The 18,223-nt window shown below is 48.8% G+C and overlaps 1 protein-coding gene and 1 non-coding gene across 10 annotated transcripts in view; one reads left to right on the forward strand and one right to left on the reverse strand.

The window, feature by feature from the left end:
- MYCL (MYCL proto-oncogene, bHLH transcription factor) overlaps positions 1–18,223 on the reverse strand; it is a 31,277-nt gene that overhangs the window by 12,876 nt on the left and 178 nt on the right. Inside the window, exons 2-3 of one of the 9 annotated variants that reach the window (XM_033113621.1) lie at positions 17,026–17,322; positions 14,574–14,673 (exon numbers count right to left, since the gene is read on the reverse strand). The exons of 1 other annotated variant lie outside the window; for it this stretch is intronic. In XM_033113621.1, coding sequence (XP_032969512.1) covers positions 14,574–14,606 — 33 coding nt within the window. In that variant the 5' untranslated portion in view covers positions 14,607–14,673; positions 17,026–17,322. 7 more of the 9 variants (XM_033113616.1, XM_033113617.1, XR_004423803.1 and 4 more) reach the window with 7 other exon arrangements.
- Positions 15,488–15,591, forward strand: LOC117027911 (U6 spliceosomal RNA). The gene has a single exon (XR_004424026.1). It is a non-coding gene; the product is annotated as a U6 spliceosomal RNA (small nuclear RNA).

Consider the following 18,223-nt stretch of genomic DNA (forward strand, 5'->3'; position numbering starts at 1 on the left):
TTTCAGGAATTGTGGGAGCCGGTTGTTAAACATGGTCATTAAAAATTTGATTACATAAATTTACATTTAAATAAATACTAAAAACCAAGATAGTAAAGACTCCAAACTCATCCTTCCCTACTTATTTTATTGTAATCTACTGTCTCTGTTATGTTACTATATAATGGTGTGCTACTGTCCAACTCCTACTTTGGTAGCTTGACATTGGCCATAGTAGAATATTTATTCCATGGTGGAATATTACAAATGCAACATATCAGGGCTTCCCCCTTCAATGTCAGCTATTAAATATTTACCAGGGCATCACTGTCTAGGCCTTTTCCATATTAGGTCTTCTTGGGAACAGATAAGCTTTCCCAGAAGTCTTTCCAACACAGACACACTTAGAGATGTCCCCATGGATGGAACAACCCATTTCAGCAGGTAGAGGCTGTAGCCGGGTACAGTGGGGGGTGGGGAGGAGCGCTGTTGTGTTGTTGCAGGAGCTTGACCCAGAGGTCCCCAGCCAGTCTCAGGGTTGGTGCACACTGCTCCCCCGCCCTGAAATCTCTCTGTGCTTAAGAGCTCAGGCATGCCTTTCTGTCTGCCTAGCAATGAAGTGAGTTCCTAATTCATCCAGCATTAGAAAGTGTTTCGTCATCAGAAGGGGTGCTTCCTGAGGGCCAAGAAATTGCCCACCTGCATCTGTACCCACAAGCCTAACTCAGGTCCCTGGGCTGAAACATTGGAGTGGCTGGCTACACAGAACGCTGTGCAGGAACAAGCCAGAAACTGGCGTCAGACAGGTCTGGACTCCACCACCCATAGCTGCATGACCTGCGAAAGGCACAATCTGGTCTTCAGCCGCCTAACTTGTCAAATGGAGATAAGAAGACTCATCATACATGGGCTATTGTGAAGATTAAATGAGATAATCCATGTGAAGCTCTCAGCTGGACATTCTCATCATCTAGAAGGTGTTCCATGATGTAGAAGCTATTGTTACCATTCTTGTGGAGCAGTGGAGTAGGTACTGAATTTATATTGGTCTGAGTGTCTGATCACCCTGACACTGTGTCAAGGAGGTGGAGGCAGAACTGGAAGAACCAGGAGGCGACAAGTCAGTGGTGGCAACGCTGGCCGGCGTGCCCCCAAGCACACAGCCATGAGGAAGTGGACTTGGAACAGGAAACCAGACTTCTCGCTAGGACTGTCAAACGCTGGGTGCCGAGCAAGGGGCGCCTCCTCTGTACCTCTCTCTCCTACTCCAGGGCTGGGAGGGGCTTTGGGGCTGGAGGGCGGGCAGCCGGACATCACAGGCCCGGGGCTGTGGGCAGGAAGCAGCAGCCGGAGCTGTCCCCGAGCATCAAAGCGACGGAAGGGAGGGAGCAGCCAGCACCTGCATTGTGAAAGCCTGGCTCCCCATTAAGTCGCCGAGACCCCCGGCGCGAGTGCTTGGTGTGCACGGCTGGAGCGCTGCCTGTGGCTTTCAGGCAGGTAGTAACTGGGCAGAGAAGACTAGATCTGCACTTTCGTTCATTTACTTGCATACATTCACTCATTCATGTATCCATCAATTATTTAGCTGTTGCAGGAGCTGGTGAGTAAAACAGTCCATCATCCCAAGGACCTTCACAGTTTGTGGCTCTGTGATCAGATGGCTGGTTGGAATCCTGGCTCCTCTACTCACCAGCTGTGTAACTTGGACAAATTACTTAACCCCTTTGGGCCTCAGCAAGTGGAGTGTTGGATTAAATGCGCAGAGGATTTGGTGATCGATTACTTCCTTGAGTGTTGGATTAAATGAATTCCATGTGAAGCACTTGGAACCATGTCTGCAACTACTAAGTGTTCATTAACTGTAGGATTGTTTTTAAGAAATAATTCTTCTTATTGCAAAAGACCATGTTAAGAGGGCTGTGGAGACTGCATCAGAGGGGCCCAAAGTTGCATATTGAGTGTCTGAACAGTGGATTTAAAGATTTTTAAAGCTGATATAAAACTAATTTCCAGCATGTAAACATTGTGAAATGTCATTTAAAATTCAGATTTTGGCTTCTTTTAAAAAGATCGAAGGTCTGGGAAGTTTGTGTTTCATAAGCTGCTATTGAGTATTATGCTAGATGCAGTCACTTTTTTAATAGTGTATTTTTGTATGCCTTTTGCAAAATGGTGTTAATTGCACCAGAAAAAAACTCTTGGGCAATTCCACTGTTGCAAGGGTCTGTAAGCCATGTTTATTTTGAAAGGCAGATACTATATTTAAGTTGTGATTATTGATTGCTTGATTTTAAAATGTTGCCTTCTGGGACATCTTCTGATAAAAGATTTCTCAAACATGTCAGAATGGGGGCAGTTTAAACTTTGGAATCCCCTGAATCAAAGATCTGTAGGCCTTTCACAGCTGGGCTAGAGGCCAAAAGTTAGTGATTGGGTGGAAGATATGGAGACCTTACCAGGAAGTGGAGTGGAGATGGATAGAAGGAGCAGACAGGTGACAGGTACTTAGAAAGTAGAGCTGACAGGTTGTGTGGTGTAGGGGAGAGGCAAGGTTGACTCAGGTTTCTGGACTGGGTGGGAGGTAGGCCCATTCACTTGACCTGAGGGTCCAGAGAAAAAGAAGGAGTTTGATTTTAGCCATGTGGGGTCTGAATGTCTGGGTATGTCACGAGATCAGTGGGATATCAGGGGTCTGGTGCTCAGGAGAGAGAGCCGGGCTTAAGATGGGGAGACCGGAGGCGTGGGGAGTGGGTAAAATCGCACCAGGGCTTCATGGGAAGAGCAGGATGCCTGGGGTGGCTCTGAGGTCCTGTTTACATTAAGGGATTAAGGACCGTTGAAGGATTGCATTGTGGATGTTGAAGGGATTGAAAAATTGTTAAAGGAGGAGGAGAGGTGCTTGTAAGACTCTGTAAGGTCCAGCTGCCTCCTCAGATGACCTTAGCCTCCATCCTGCAGGGCTGGACACTCCCCAATCCCTCACTGCGGAGGAGGACTGAGGAATAGGTGGGCAGGAGGGATTCTGACCACAGCCTGCTGCAGCCATGAAGGGGGATGTAGGGAAAGCAAGACACCAGTCAAGTTCAAGATACCTCAGTGCCCCTCAAAGGCTCCTTCTTGCCCCCAGGGTTACTTGATGGGCCTCTGGGACACTATTGGGAAGGGGAGTTCAGAGGAAGGGCCCAGCTGAGCCCCGCTGGCTGGAGAGTGAGCAAACAGGGCACGCAGGGCATTTTTCTGAGCTGAGGGAAAGTTGGGAGACCAGAACTGCCTGTAACTGTCACATGGTGACAGTTACCTGTAGGTCGGGCTAGGGATCCCCATCCCTTGTGACCAGGAGGTATTAGAATTGTCACTGATAGAGGCCAGTGATCTTTCTTGGGAGCCAGAGATCTGGGCTGGGGCAGGGCTGAGCTTTGCAACATGCATTGACTCTTACTACGTGCCAGACACCATCACACATTTTGTCTAATCTTCATGAGAACCCTATGGAGGAAATAAAATTTCTCTCATTCTACAGAGGAGGAAACTGAGGCTCAGAGTGTGTAAGTAGGCTGCCAAGGACATGCAGCTGGTGAGAGGCAGAGTTGGGAGGACAGACTGGAGCTCAGGTTCTGTCCCTGTGGTTTCTCCTGAGATGGCCCCACTTCTGCAACAGCCTCACAGCCGCCCTGACACTTGGGCCCTAACCTGGGTGTCCTCCCAGCCTTCACTCTCTCCCTCACACTCAATCAAAAAATGCTCACTGTGTTCTGTCTATCCTACCCGCTCTATAGATTTTGCCTCTGTCCCCTTCTGTCCAGTCCGGGATTTACTGCCCCAGTTTGGCCCTCGTGATCTCTCCTCCCCTGGCTATTATACCAGCCTCTTCCTTGGTCTCCTTGCCATCCAGTTCTCCCACCCCTACACCGGTCCCTCTTCCTCATCAACGGCCAGAGGGCTCTTCTCAAACACAAGTCTGACCATGTCTCTCCTTAATACCTGCCAAGGATGTCCTGCTGCCCTCTGATAAAGTCCAAATTCCTGAGCAGGTGGTCTCTGGTCACCAGGCTCAGCAGCCTCATGCTTATTGCTCCCCTGCCCTGCTCCAGCCAAATACAATGCTAGCTCACCCTCCTCTGCACAAGCCCTGGGCTGGGCTTTCTCACCTCTGGTCCTTTGTTCCCACTGCCTGCTCGGCCTACCACCATCTCCCTCATCCATCTCTGCTGACAGAAGTCTGGTCGCCTTTGAAAGCCCAGCTTCGTGGAGGGCCCTTTTGCCAGAGGTGAGTGCACCTTGAATTAAAGTTCTTTGTGTTCCTGTCTCTCTCTGCTATTGAGCAATGTGAACTCCTATGTGTCCATCCCTCTGTGCCCGGCATCGGACCTGCCATACTGGGGAGGCTCTGTAAACGTGCAGTGGGAACACCTTTGCTTCCATTTCCCGTCCTCTCCGTCCTGGCCCTGGCTCCTGGTTTAGCCCCTTGTGCTGGCCTGAATTTGCTCTGGTGACAATAGCAGCTCTAGGTTTGGCTCTTGGCTCAGCTCCAACTTTGGTTCTAGCTCTGATCTGCTTCAAGTTTTAGCTCCAGCTCCTGGCTTGACACCAGCTTTGGCTCAATATCCAGGACTAATATTTGCTTATCCTGTAGCACTGGGTCTAAACTCACAACCCATTCAACTGTTTCCTAGTCTCCCCCTGCTCTGCTTTCCTGGGCTGAAGCATCCTGCCTCCCTGGTTAGGAGGAGGGAGAGCAGGAGAAGACTAGAACAGAGCCCCATGCAGCCTACCCACTTCTGGGGTTACCCCTGCCCTGGAGCCACTTTGCTGCAGTATCCTGGCCCAACCTCAGGGCCCTGGCCACTGCTATGGGGACAAATACTCTCAGGTTCAAAACAAGACCCTACCATTTACTGGCTGTGAGGATTTAAGCACCTCCTTGGGCCCCCATTCTCTTATCTGTAAAATGGGATAACAGTTGAGTGCGGGTCTGGGCACGGCGCCCGGCACAGAGTAGACGTCATTAACTGTGAGGGCCTTTCCTCTTCCCCCTTTCCTGACGTCCGCTGAGTTGGCTCCCGCAGGTGCCCTGCATATTTCACGGTGCCCTTTACATAAGGGCTTTCTTGTGACGGTGATATGGTGGGTCTGGCACAGCCTTCCTCCCAGACTCTAACTCGGACTGTCATCCCTAGGGCATCTTGGACAGTGGGGACAGAGCCAAGGCGCCACGCTGGATGTCCTGGCCAGAACTTCATGTCCCTGCTGACGTCGGCAGCAAACATGGATCCAGCGGCTACTGGGGGAAAGGCCAGTGTCCCTTGCTGTGGGTTGAGTATACGTATTTGTGTTGGGGAGTTAGGGGTGCTTCCTTCTCTCCTCTGATAGCCTTGCTGAATCTCTGTCTTGTCAAAGCTCGGAAGACAAGGGTTTCTATGGATAGGGGAACTTGCCCCCCAAACACAGGACCCAACATCAATGGAGGCCTGGGTGTGTGATGTGTAGGTGAGTAAATGTGTAGATACGGATGTATGCGTAGCATGCTGTGTGGTAAGCATAGCCACGTTAGAACATCATGCGTAGCATGTGTATGTCTGTATGTAATGTGTGTGCGTCTATAAGTGATATGGGGAGTTGGAGGTCTGTGCCTATAAGCAGCGTGGGTGTGGTATATGTATGTGACTTCTGTGTGTAAATAACTATCTGTGGAGGTAGATGTGGACCCGGGTATGTGGTGGAAGCAATGTGTGTTGGTGTGTCTGTGTGTGATGTGTGTCTCCTGTGAAGTAGGACAGGGGCAGAGTGTGAGCTGGAGAGCTCTGTTAGGCAGTGGGAGGTGCTGGTGTGTTTGGTATTTCCTGATGAACTCTCTGAGGTGGCCCAGGCCAAGGTCATTGTCCACTCGCTGCGGGATCAGAAAAGGGCAGTAGGGACAGGGTCAAAGGGATTAGGTATATTCTCTAAAGAGCCAAGATTCTCCACACCCAGCTGACTGCCCTGCCCTGATGTCTGCAAAAACCCAGGGAAATAAACATAACCTTTGGAAGTCCTGGTGATGTGTCTGGGAGAATGCTCCAACGACTAGTTCGTGTGGCCACTGCCCTGCCTTTGACCAGTGGTCAAGGCCAGTGAGGCCAGTGGCCTTGCTGCCACTAACCGGTCCTAGATGATTGCCTCAGTACTGCAGCCCTGTTCTAGAGCTTCCAGAGCCTCCCTGCTGAGGAAGTTAGCCCAATTGCAAGTTGGCATCTCTTGGAACTTTACACCAAGGCTGCTGATATCTGGAGGAACTTAATTTTAATCCCAGCTGGCCCTTCCCTGCTCCACTGTAGGGGTGACTCCCTGTTCAGAATAGCTCTTTAGATCATGTGATCCTGTCTGTGTCTTCCATCACTTCGGATATACACTCCATACTAGAGACACACCAAATTACTTGCATTTCCAAAAAGGCACTCTGCAGCCTACTGCCTAAAACACTACTTGGTCTGGCTAGCTAGCTCTTATTCATCCCTCAAAATACAGGTTAAGTGTCAGAATGTTTTCTGAGGCTGAAACTACTAGTTGCTCCTAATATCCACAATCCTGCTTGTCTTTAATCATAGAACGCTGCTTTTTAGCTGGGTAAAGGGTGGCCTGGAGGAAAAACCATGTTTCCCAGAATTCCTTGCAGCTAGGTATGGGTCTGTGACTAAGTGCTGGTCAACAGCTTGTGAGCAGAAGTGTTGCGCGTAACTTCTAGGAACTATTTCTAAAGGGAGAGCATACTGTTTTCATACCTTCCTCCTTTGGACTGGCAGAATGTAATTGTGGTGATTAGAGCTTGAGCAGCCATACTGGACAATGAGGTAGAAGCATTGTGTTAAGGATGAAAGAAGATGGTAGAGCAATGAAACAACACCAGGACTCCGAGGATCTGGGATCCACCATACTAGCTCTGGAATAGTTCTTTCTCAGCTTTTAATTGGTTGTCAGGACTGTGATTTGGAGTTTTCTGTCTCCCAAAGCCAAGCGTAAGCCTAATCAATATACTTTCCTTGGATCAGCTGTTTCTTCTCTTATCCCCTCAGCTCTCTGCCAACACACTCCTTTCTAATTGCCTAGGTCACTCTGCTCACAAGACTGTGTGAGCTCATGAGGGCAGGGTCCACGTCATTCACCAAGCACAGTGTCTAACAAATAAAAAAATGTTAGTTGTATTAACAACTATGTGAAATACACATTCAGGCATCCAGATGTGGGTGGAGCTGTAGACTGGGGAGTTATAAATATAAATATGGTCACTGAAGGGGTGGGAGAGGATGGGGTAGAGAGGAAAGAGGGGTAAAGGAAGAAGTCCTTAGAGCTCAAACATTTAAGGTCACGTGAGTAGGGAAAGCCCCAGAATGAGCCTGAGGAAAGCCAGCAAGTTGGCAAGGGCTGGGCAAAGGGCTGTGGGGCAAGTGAACTCAGAGGTCACATGTGGTCATGTGGTTTCCTCCAGCCACTCACAGTAGCCTGGGATAGGAAAGGAATCAGCTGGATCTGACCCAGGATGAAGGCAGAGGAAGGTGTTGGCAAGAGAAATGCCAGCCCTATGGGAGGGAAGATGAAGTAAAACTAGGAAGGGATGCTAGAGGGGTGGAGGGACGGGAGGTCCTGATGGGTTTGAAAAACAGGTGCTGTGGACATGCAGACAAGAAAGAGGGAAGAGAATTTGACTTTTTTTCAGGGTATACCCAGGCCATGCCATGCCTAGGATCAAAGCAAAGTCACCAAATAGTGTTTTTCTGCAGGAGCCCAGCCTTCCTCAAAGTCCTCCTAGAGAGCTCTGGGAATCCCAAGGGCGTTTCTCATCTGCCCAGAGAATTCGCTCATGAGGTTCCCTCCCCATTTCCCCCGTCTCCTGCTCAAGAGAAGCTGACTCTTGGCATGCTCGTGCCCAGTGATGGCCCTGTTGCCCATGAAGCTCATCGGGGGCTGAGGTGACTGCTGGTGCCCAGCTGGGTCTGCACTGAGGCCACCCCTGCCCAAAGTTAAGGGCACTAGTATTGAGGGAAGCAGTGATCAAGGGCTCAGGGTTCTAAAGTCCAGGACATCTGGGTTTCCATCCTGGCTCTGCCATTCACTAGCTCTGTGACCTTGAGCAGGCTGACTAATTTCTCTGAGCCTGTTTCCTTACCGGCAGAGGGGAGGATAATAAAGAACCTACCTTACGAGATTGTTGTGAAGTTAAAATGAGAACATTCACATAAATTACTTAGTACAGTGCCTGGTATAGAGTGAGGGGTTAATGAATGTTGGCGATTATGATTTTTGTTATTACAGTTGACCCTTGAAGAATATGTTTGAAATGCACAGACCCCCTTATCTGTGGATTTTTTTCAGTAAATACACAGCCAGTCCTCTGTATCACCAGGATTTTCATCTGCAGTTGGGAATCTGGTTGTGAAGGGCTGACTGTATGCATTGTTCTTACCATGTTATGTCAGGGACCTGAGCATCCTGGGACTTTGGTATCTGCACAGGGTCCTGAAACCATTCCCCTGGATACTGAGGGACGACTGTAGTTAATTTTGGGGGGAGTCTAACGTTACATGCGAATTTTTGTGCAGGGGTCGGTGCCCCTAACCCCCGTGTTGTTCCAGGGTGACCTGCGTAGTCCTTTTGCATTCATTAACTCATTTAACAAACAAGCTGTCGGCATTCTCCCCCATGTGCCCAGTGCTTCTGCCCAAATGTATTTCCTGATATTTCCCAACACTAGCATGTTACCCCACTATGGCTTTGCACATGGTGTTTGCTGTGCCTGAATTGCCCTTCACTCCTCATTTGCCTGACAAACTTGCCCTTCGAGCCTCAGCTAATACCTGGTACCCTCAAGAGACTTGCCCAGACTTCCCAGTCTGAGCCAGGTGCCTCCTCGGGGCTTGCATATGACCAGATCTATCTCATTGCACTAACTCTGAGGGGACCAGTTGTATAGACCCCAGAGTCGCGCAACATGACAAGCTTGCCTATATGTCTCCTCTGTTTCCCTCTATCATGATTTTTATCAGACACTTACAATAATGATGTATTTACCTGTTGGTCTCTCCCTCTAGACTCTGAATTCCTCAAGAACTCTGCCTGACACTGCCAGGACTCAGGAAATGCTCATCTGAATGAAGGGATCCTGACCAAGTCCCTGCATCCAGGGGCTCCCAGTTTGGCTGGGGAGACAGAATGAACAAACATGAAACACGTCAAGAACTGAGCACAACCGGGAGTTTCACAGCCCTTTGTGTTTCAGATCGAGGCTTTTCTAGGACAAACAGCTGTAAGGGAGGATGAATTGGTCAGAGTGGGGGACTGGAGATGGAACATAAAGAATGAGTTTGCACTTGGAAAACCCACTGCCTCACCCTTCTCGAATGCTGTCCTCATGAGTGGGAAGAATTCTAGCCCTCTACCCCCGAACCCCGTAATTTCCATCTGGTCCAAAGTGACAGAAGTAATGTTTTCAAAACTCTTACAAGGACATTATATATCTAAGAGGGACCATCGTGGATGGATGTTCTTTGCCAGGCTAATTTTTTTTTTTTAAATGCATGGTAGGCCGGGCATGGCCTAAAGCAAGAGGATGTACCTAGAGCAACTGACCTTGCTCTAAAAAATAATTTGAGTTACCCCCATTATGGGCAGGGACCAGATTATGGAACTTTTAGGAAAGTGTTTCTTTTCCTCAATATAGATTTAGACTATACTGTTCCTGAGAATAAACACTTGTCTTTTGTAGGGGTGTGTGTTTGTGTGTGTGTGTGTGTGTGTATGTGTGTGTATTTGATCTACTTTCAACCACCCCCTTTGTCATCCCCACTTGCCCCCAAAAGGCCAAGTCTGAACAATGAGGAGGAGGCATAGCTTCTCACTTCTCGTTGGTGGAGAGACTTTAAAGGGACAGGACATTGAGAGTAAAAGTTGCCGAGTTCACCCTAAGCTATTTGGCTGCTCTCCCTCCATCCTCCTGCTGTGATATTCTTCTAGACTGAATAATTCAGATTTTGGGAAGTGTTATGCTAAGTGCTTCTTATCCTGTTGATCCTAGTCCTTGTGGCGTAGGGGGTGAGGTTTCCTGCACGGAGCCTGATGGAGATTTTGCTTGGTAGAGAACTGAGAAGGTGGTCTCTTTCTGTGGGTGTGAGGGAAAGAAGATCTGAGATAGGAGAATAAAGTTAGGAACTGAGTGTACTCATGAAGAGACATCCTGTTAACAAGTTTTGATTGTTTTTCCCTTGGGTAGTCATGCGACATGTACAATTTAAAATCTTTTTTTTTTTTTTGGTTATATTTCCCTACAGGAATTCCTGCCCCTCAAGTGAAGTCTGTGGCATGCACGTGGCAGCAGCATGGAGTGCACATGTCCAACACTGGAGCTAGGGAGGAGTCCTCTTGGGCATTAAGCTCCAGAGCAGCTATAGGAGGAATGAAAATAAAATATGAAGTAGTCCATTGTAAGGGAGAAGGCAGTCAGGGTAAGAGGCAAGACTTGAGCAAAGGCTCAGATGAGCCCTGGGAATTACCTCTTCTGGGAACAGAGAGCTTCAAGCCCAACTTCTGGCTGGAACAAAGGGTGGAGGTGAAGTCTCTGGGAATGAGGTAGGAAAGGTCCCAGCCCCTGTTGCTGCCTGTAGGGACTGCCTTCCTGTAGGGACTCAGGCTGTGGGCTGAACCTGTGCTTCCTCACTGCTCTCTGCTTTGTGGGGGAGGTCCTTGATGATAAACAGGATGGATCCTGACACTCTGAGGACACCTGCACATGCCACTTTTCCTACCCTTCACCTCTTGTTTCTTCCTGATGGTCAGGAAAGTCCTTGGGAAGCTCAAAGTCCACCTTCGCTTTGGCCCTCTCTACTATGAGAAGGGAGCAAAACTGAGTCTCCAAGAAGAGGAATGGGGTGAGGAAGAGGTTCAAGAATTTGCTTCTCTCTCTTTTGTGCCCCCCTATTCCCACTCAACACGATAAGCACAGAGCCTGGAGTTCAGAGGACAGAGACCACAGCTTAATGCCTAAGGCTTAGAACCCAGCCCAGCCTCAGACTCCAGCCCAGAGCCTAGAACCTAGAGCCCAAACAAGCCCAGCCCTGGTCCAAAGTCCAGCTAAGAATCCAGAACTAAAGCCCAGAGCCCAGAACAAAGACTGCACAGCCCAGAGCACAACTCAGTTCAGGCCCAAAGTCCAGCCAAAGCCAAAGACCAGGGCTTAGAACTTAGAGCTGGGCCCTGGACCTATCACCAAGCTCACAGCCTAGAATCTAGAACCAAAAGGCCCAAAGCTCAGAGCCTAGAATTCAAGCCAAAGCCAAATCCAAAATCTAGAGCCCAGAGCAGCCCAGAGTTCAGCTTAGAACCTACCTACCCAAAAGCCTACAGCTTGACCCAGACCTATCTTAGCTCCAGAACTCAGAGTCCAGCCTAGTAATTACAGTGGCCTAGAACCCGACACCCAGCCCATAGCCTAGTAGATCCCTGATGCTCCTTTTAGGGGAAGCCCCAAAGGGAAAGATCAAGGCTGCAAGCTGAGGAGGAGGAATTCCCCATCTCAACCCTCCTTCTGCCTGGAGGGGATGATGTTTGTGTGTGTGTGGTAGAGGGAGTATTCTGTGGTCCTCCTAGCTCTGTTCTGGAGGGTCCATCCTGGGGACTTAGATTCCAGACAAAACATCGTTGGGGCTTTCTCTGCAAGGGCTGCCCCTCAGAATTCCAACAGGATGGGAAGCAGAGTCCCACTGCTGCTAATTTGCTGTGTGACCTTGAGCAAGTCCCTTCCTTTCTCTGGTCTCACTTCTTCCAGAAAGGAAATCAGGAAGTGCTTTATTTAGACCCATAGATCCAGAAACATAGAGGAAGGAGCTATTACAGATACCCCCCTCATTCATTTAGTCTTTTATCCATCAAACATTTATTGAATAGGTATAATATATAGACTTTAAACAGGGGGGTGAAATGGTCAGATTTATTTTTTTCAAAATTTCTCTGTTGTTGGAGATTGGATCAGCCGCGACCCATTAGAGCATTGCTGCAACAGTCCAGGAGAAATACGGGCCCCAGGGATACGGGCCTGAGGACGATAGCAACTGGCAGTGCTATTTGTATAAAATATGGATGCGGTCATTTTACTCCTCTGCTCAGAATCCTTTAATGGCTCCCCACTATCTGCAGGACAAAGATGTAAGACCTCCTTTCGTCTTCTCAGCCTTAGGGCTCACCAATTTCCCATCCAGCAGATGCCCAGCCAGCCCAGGCTGCTCGTTGTTTCTGTCCCCACCATCCTCCATTGCACTTCTTTGTCTGCGGTGTTCCCTTTGCCTGCCATGCCCTTCCACGTCTCAGGAACTCTTACTCATCCTTCAGGGTTCAGTGCCATCAGCACCTTCTCTGTGAAGCCTTCCCAGACTTCTGCCCCTCAAATAAAATCTCATATTCTCAACTCTGTGAACTTGGATGTCCATTAGGCCTTTGCCACATTATTTTGTGACTTAGTCTGCTTATGTTTGTCTCCACAAAGAGATGTGATCCCTTCAATGGACAAGATCACCCCTACTTTAATCGTCTCTGTGTCGCTGGGTGGACTCAGAGTAGGCTCAGTGAACTTTTACACCTCTTTCAAATATCCTTTTTTTAGAGGCCCTCATGTCTTAAGATGAACAGAAATGTGTTTCTCCATTGTCCATTAATCAAAGACATCCTACCAATCAGAGGGAATGTAAAGGAAAGACAATTAACATTGGTTGAGAGCCAACTGTAAGGTTTGTTTTGTACACACAAATCATCTCACCTGATCCTCAGGACAACACTATGAGTAATTATTATAGATCATGAGGCTCAGAGAAGTTAAGTGACCTGCCTAAAGTCACAGAGCTAGCTAGAGACAGAACTAGGTTCAAACCCTGATGAGCCTGACTCCAGGCCACACTTGTTAAGGACCACAGCTAGGCCATTCTCTCTTGTTCTTAATTAGCATGAGGATCACAGGATTGCCATGAAGTCTGGAGAGAGCCACCAAAAGCTGGAGGTTTGCCTCTGCCATAGAGGAGGTGGAAGCAGCCATTACATGGTGCTGGGTTGTCCAACATGCTTTTTGGGCAGATGGATAAGCGGAGGCCCACAGGCAGGACTTTAGGGCTTCCCAAGGCAGGTTCTGCTTCTGCCATGATGGCCTGAGTCCAGCAAGTCACTTCCTCTGAAAGACTCTTTCAGCTCTGACAGGGTCAAAGCCAGAAGACTAAGGCAGGACCTCCATGCAGGAATGTGGGGTGAGCATGAGGAGAGCCAGGACCGAGTGCTGGCCAGCCAGGAAGGGAGAAGTATCATTCAGGCTTCACTCTCCACCCCTTCCTCTAAGGCCAGGGAGTGGCTCCGGTGCCATCACCTGATCTTGCAGCTCCTGAGGCTACTTGGTGTGTTGATCCAACCCCTGGGGCTCCCTGGGAGCTGTGCCATGGCCTGAGGTGATGTGGTTCTCTGAGCCAAAGCTGACCTACTCAGCTTCTTCCACTCCATTATTCTTACATTTTCTCAGCAGTCAGAGTCTTCTTGGGGAGTAGGGCTGTTTCTCTCTTCTGGGGAGGAACTTGAATTTGGGGAAGTCCAGGATGAGAAGATTCAGGGACACTGGTTGGTGGCACCAGGTATCCCAAGTGTCAATGTAAGAACTGTACAAACCTATAGACAATTTTTATGAGTTTATTTGAACTAAACTGACAACATATGCTGAGGAGCAAGATCTCAAATGCTTCAGAGAATAACAGTTTTGCAGCTTCTTTTATGCATTTGAAATTAAGGAGGGGACATAGGAAAGTTACATAGAGGTGGGAAAAAGCAAGGTAGGGATTGGATTATAGGATAGTTAACAAAGCCGTGTGCTTCTTAAGGGTGGTTACGCCTTCAAGGGCTGTTACTTCTGACATCTACAAGTGTTAACCTAGATGCACAGAAACAATGGACAGGGCTTGCTTAAGGCAAAAATAAGTCTTTTAGTAAAGAAGTTATATGCCTGGGCATGACTACCTGCCATGACCTGCCCCGTTAAGAATTTATGATCAGATCATCCTGTGAGGTTACTTTCCATAGAACCCCTTTTTTCTTGTACACGGGATCTCTGGGAACTCTTCCTTCTCCTAGGCCCCTGACAACTGAGGCTTAGAAGCCAGACCCATCACCTAGCCCAGATCTGAAGTCCAGGAGAGGGGGCTTCCCTGTGGAGTAGTCTATAGCCTCGTGGGATCACAAATCAGCCTTGAGGCCTCCCCTGCCCCACAACTGCCCAACCAACATCCAGGAAGGAACTGGCAGCCTCAGGCGACTTCAAGGACCATCATCTTACTTCCTCCCCAAAGAGACTCTCTTGGGATCTTCACGAGTCTGTCCTTCCTACTTTTCGCCCTGCCTTACCCCCCCAACCCCCCCCCCCCCCCCCCCCCCCCCACACACACACAGGGCAAACAAAGGGGCTAATAGGGAACAGGCTGAAGCATTCCCAACACAGCACCTGTTCCAGGAAGCTCTTGCTCCAGGGCCTGCCCAACAGTACCTCTTCAACCTGGCCATTCCCTGGCCTCAGGTCTTAGAGTGCTAGCACCCAGATGTAAACTTACCGGTGGCTGTTGAGCTAAGTTTTGTTGGGACATGGGCTGGGCTCCTTTTCTCCAGAAGTCATGGTGGAGGGTCTGCTCGTTAAGGACTGAAGAGCTCTTACTATTGGATAACAGATTGTAAGCTATCCTATTTGGCAACACTGGCACCTGACAACACCTTTACTTAGCAACAATCTCCTAGCACCAATACCCCCAACAGCTCCACATGGCAATCCTGCCTTGTGCTAGAAATACCACCTTGAGTCCCTAGACATAAAGCTAGTCCATAGCCATTTACATCAAATGTTCTCACCTCTGACTTAAGTGGCCTTATTTCATGAGGTTTTGCCCAGGGTACTAATAATGATAATGATAATATTAAAAATAATAAACACCTTTTAAGTGCTTACTATGTACCAAGCACTGTTCTAAGTACCCCACTTAATCCTCATGCCAACACGATGATATAGGTGTAATTGTTTTCCCCATTAGACAGGTAGGGAAAGTGAGGCTCAAAGAGATTTACTGATTTGCCCAGGAGTAAACGGTAATGGTTGAGTAGGCTCTGAAGCCAGGTAATCTGTCTCCTGGGGTCTTTGCACTTAACTCTGCTGCTCTGCCTCCCAAGAGCTGAGGGGACGTGGTGACCTTCCCCAAAGGCCCTTAGGGGAGGGCATACATATCTTGGGTATACAAAGAAGTCCAGGCTGGGCATTGAGCACTGTGACGTCACAAGCAGGTAGAGAGCAACAAGGGGAGCTCTGAAGTTCATTTGCCTTAGGTTGTGAGACCGGGCTAGACCCAGAAAGGGTCACGGATGGCTGGGAGAGTGGTCCCACCAAGAGTGGGAAGCCGTCTGTCTGCTCCTCAGGGAGAAGCCCTTGTCCTCACTGCTGTCCTACAACAAAAGAATGTTGGCATGAAGAATGGGTCCAGTGCTTGCTTTGGCAGCACATACACTAAAATTGGAACGATACAGAGATTAGCATGGCCCCTGTGCAAGGATGACATGCAAATTCATGAAGCATTCCATATTTTTGTGACCGGATGTAAAGTACAGCATAGGGAATATAGTCAATGGTATTGTCACAGTTATGTACGATGGCAGAGGGGTAGTAGAGTTGGTGGGGTTATCACTTGTGAGGGGTGTAAATGTCTAATCATTATGTTGTTTTGTACACCTGAAACTAATAATAAAATTTTCTTTTAAATGAGGTGAAAAAAAAGAATGGGTCCAGGTCTCTGCTCTAGGCTCACGAAGCTAATAGGGCTGGTAAGTTTGCCCTCTGCCCACTGTGGACTGGGGCCTCAGCAAAGCCTCTTGGGCTCCAGGCGTGGTGGTGTGGGAGTCAGGGGGTAGGAAGGAGAGTGGCCAAGAGTGCCCATGGAGACATGTGGTCGGCAGTTTTGCACCTGGAGGACAACATCTCTAATGATAAGTCTACAACCAAACTCAATGTCAGAAAACGAGGCCTCACTCTGGGTTCATAAAACTAGTCTTTGCTTCCCCACACTTAGCCTCAGGTTCATAATTTAGAAAATGGCGTTAACAAAAACTACCCTCCCCAGTGGTGTTGTGAGGAGTAAATGAGATGGTATGCATAAAGCACTAGCACAGTGCTTGCCCAGCATATAGTGGTTGCTCAATAATTGTGAGCTGTTGGATTAGCAATGCCCTGATTTGGTTAATGGTGAATAGGTGTCTGCAGTCGTATATTATGGGGCTTGGTCCTGACTAACAGTATGCATGGTGGAGTTGAAGTCCCAGGGAGCAGCCTGGATCTAAACTTAGAGAAGGAGAGAAAACAGTGGGCAATAGAATCAGCATTCAAAACAATTTCGACAGGCTGGAATAAGCAAGATGACATTGTCCTTCTGTGAGCTCCAAGACATTACACAAAGCAGAGGCAGGGGGAGAGACCTGACTTGACCCCAGCTCCAGTGAAAAGGATCTGAATGATTTAGTTGACCACAACCTGATGGGAACTAATCATGAGAGAGAAAGGCTCCGAAGCTCAGCAGCCTTAGGCTGCATTAACAATGTGTCGTGTCCAGACTGGGGAAATAATAGGCCTATTGTGCTGGCTTGGTCAGGCCATATCTGGAATCTTGCATTGCTACACTGACAGACTGGAATCGGGCCAGGAGAGGGACCAGCCCAGCCTCAGTTCCCAGGCACTCATGCTAAGCACTTCATATGCATTTTCTTGTTTCATACCTAAAACAACCCTGTCAGGTAGTCACTCTTAATATCCCTACTTTATAGCAGGGAAGTTAGCTGGGTTGCGCAGGATCAAACGCATAGCTAGTAAATGGAGGAGCCTGGGGCTTTTCCAAATGGGCCCTTCTTGTGTTTGTACCTGAGGAAGACTGAGCATGCATCATTGTACACATATTTATTAAGTTCCTACTGAGAGTCCGTTCCCAAGCTTCTTAATGGGGATACAACAGAAAAGAAAGATGTGGTTCCTACCTTCCCGGAATTCATGGGCTGGCGAGGGATCTAAAATCACTTGTGACATAGATGTTATAGGAGTGAAGATCTTGGGACTGAAAGGGATTGTAGAGTCCACCTCAGCGCAGAGAAGGAACAGAGCTCAGGCAGAGCCGTAGGAGCCAGTCCATGCCCTTTTCACAGTATTCAACGGCCTTGCTTTGGCTCCTTTCTGCTCAGCAGTGGCCAAGAGCTGTGTGCCAAGATGTGATCTGCCGAGGTACATGAGGAGGCCTGATGTGGCCATCCTGAGGCAGCCAGACCTCTTATCTCCTCCTGGCAGAGATTTTAAGGGGGGGAAAAAAGAGCCTGAAGCTGAGCAACAACAGATACAGGGGTGAATTCTCCCAGCAGCCCCTTCACTAATCAGAGCAAACTGATCTCCAGTAGCGGCCTCTTGTCTGGGATGACACTGGCATAAGGAACTGAGAGGTGGTAGAAAAGACTGTTTTCTGGCATCTATGTTTGGTCTCTGTTCTAGACTAATGTCCTCCCATCTTCTTTCAAGGACCAGATTACTCAGTACCCTTTTTCAGACCTTTCTTTGATTGTTTCAACACAGAGCGCCATTGTCGCTTTTTATCTCCCAGGGCTTCTTGCTGGGGAGACCCATTCAGTCAGTCTTCTGGTAATTTTTGCTAAGAGGGACAAGAGCAGGGGTGTTAAGAGGAAGGCTTTGGGATGGGATAAAATCTTCCAGGCCTGGCTCTGCCACATCTGTGAGTCTGCCTTTCCTCGGCTGTAAAATGGGGGATAATAACAGCATCACCCTCATTTGGTGGTTGTGAGGGCTGAATGAGATCACGTTGGGCATGGAGGAAGCTCTCCATAAAAGGCTGCTGTTAGCACCATAGTGTACTAGTGCCTGTGGTCCCCTCATCTCTCCACAACTTGGGCGGTTCCTGCTGGCAAGGGGCAGCGACTGCGATTGCGTTGCCTCATCCTTCTCCCTCATTGCGGAGGGCCCCAAAGATGCCAACGGCAGGAAGAGGAAATGGTCGGTCTTGGGGGTTGAAAGAGGGTAATTGGTAAGGAAATGCCGGTGCTACATCCTCCAGGTTTGGAGGAGAGGGAGACTCACCCTGACTCAGATTTTAAAGGGGGTGGTGGGCTTCTGAGGGTGAACCTTTGCTAGGCTTGGGGGTCAGAAGTCATGGGGTGTAGGGCTGGACTCAAG

This window comes from Rhinolophus ferrumequinum, chromosome 9 (genome assembly GCF_004115265.2).
Source record: "Rhinolophus ferrumequinum isolate MPI-CBG mRhiFer1 chromosome 9, mRhiFer1_v1.p, whole genome shotgun sequence".
Taxonomy (NCBI): domain Eukaryota; kingdom Metazoa; phylum Chordata; class Mammalia; order Chiroptera; family Rhinolophidae; genus Rhinolophus; species Rhinolophus ferrumequinum.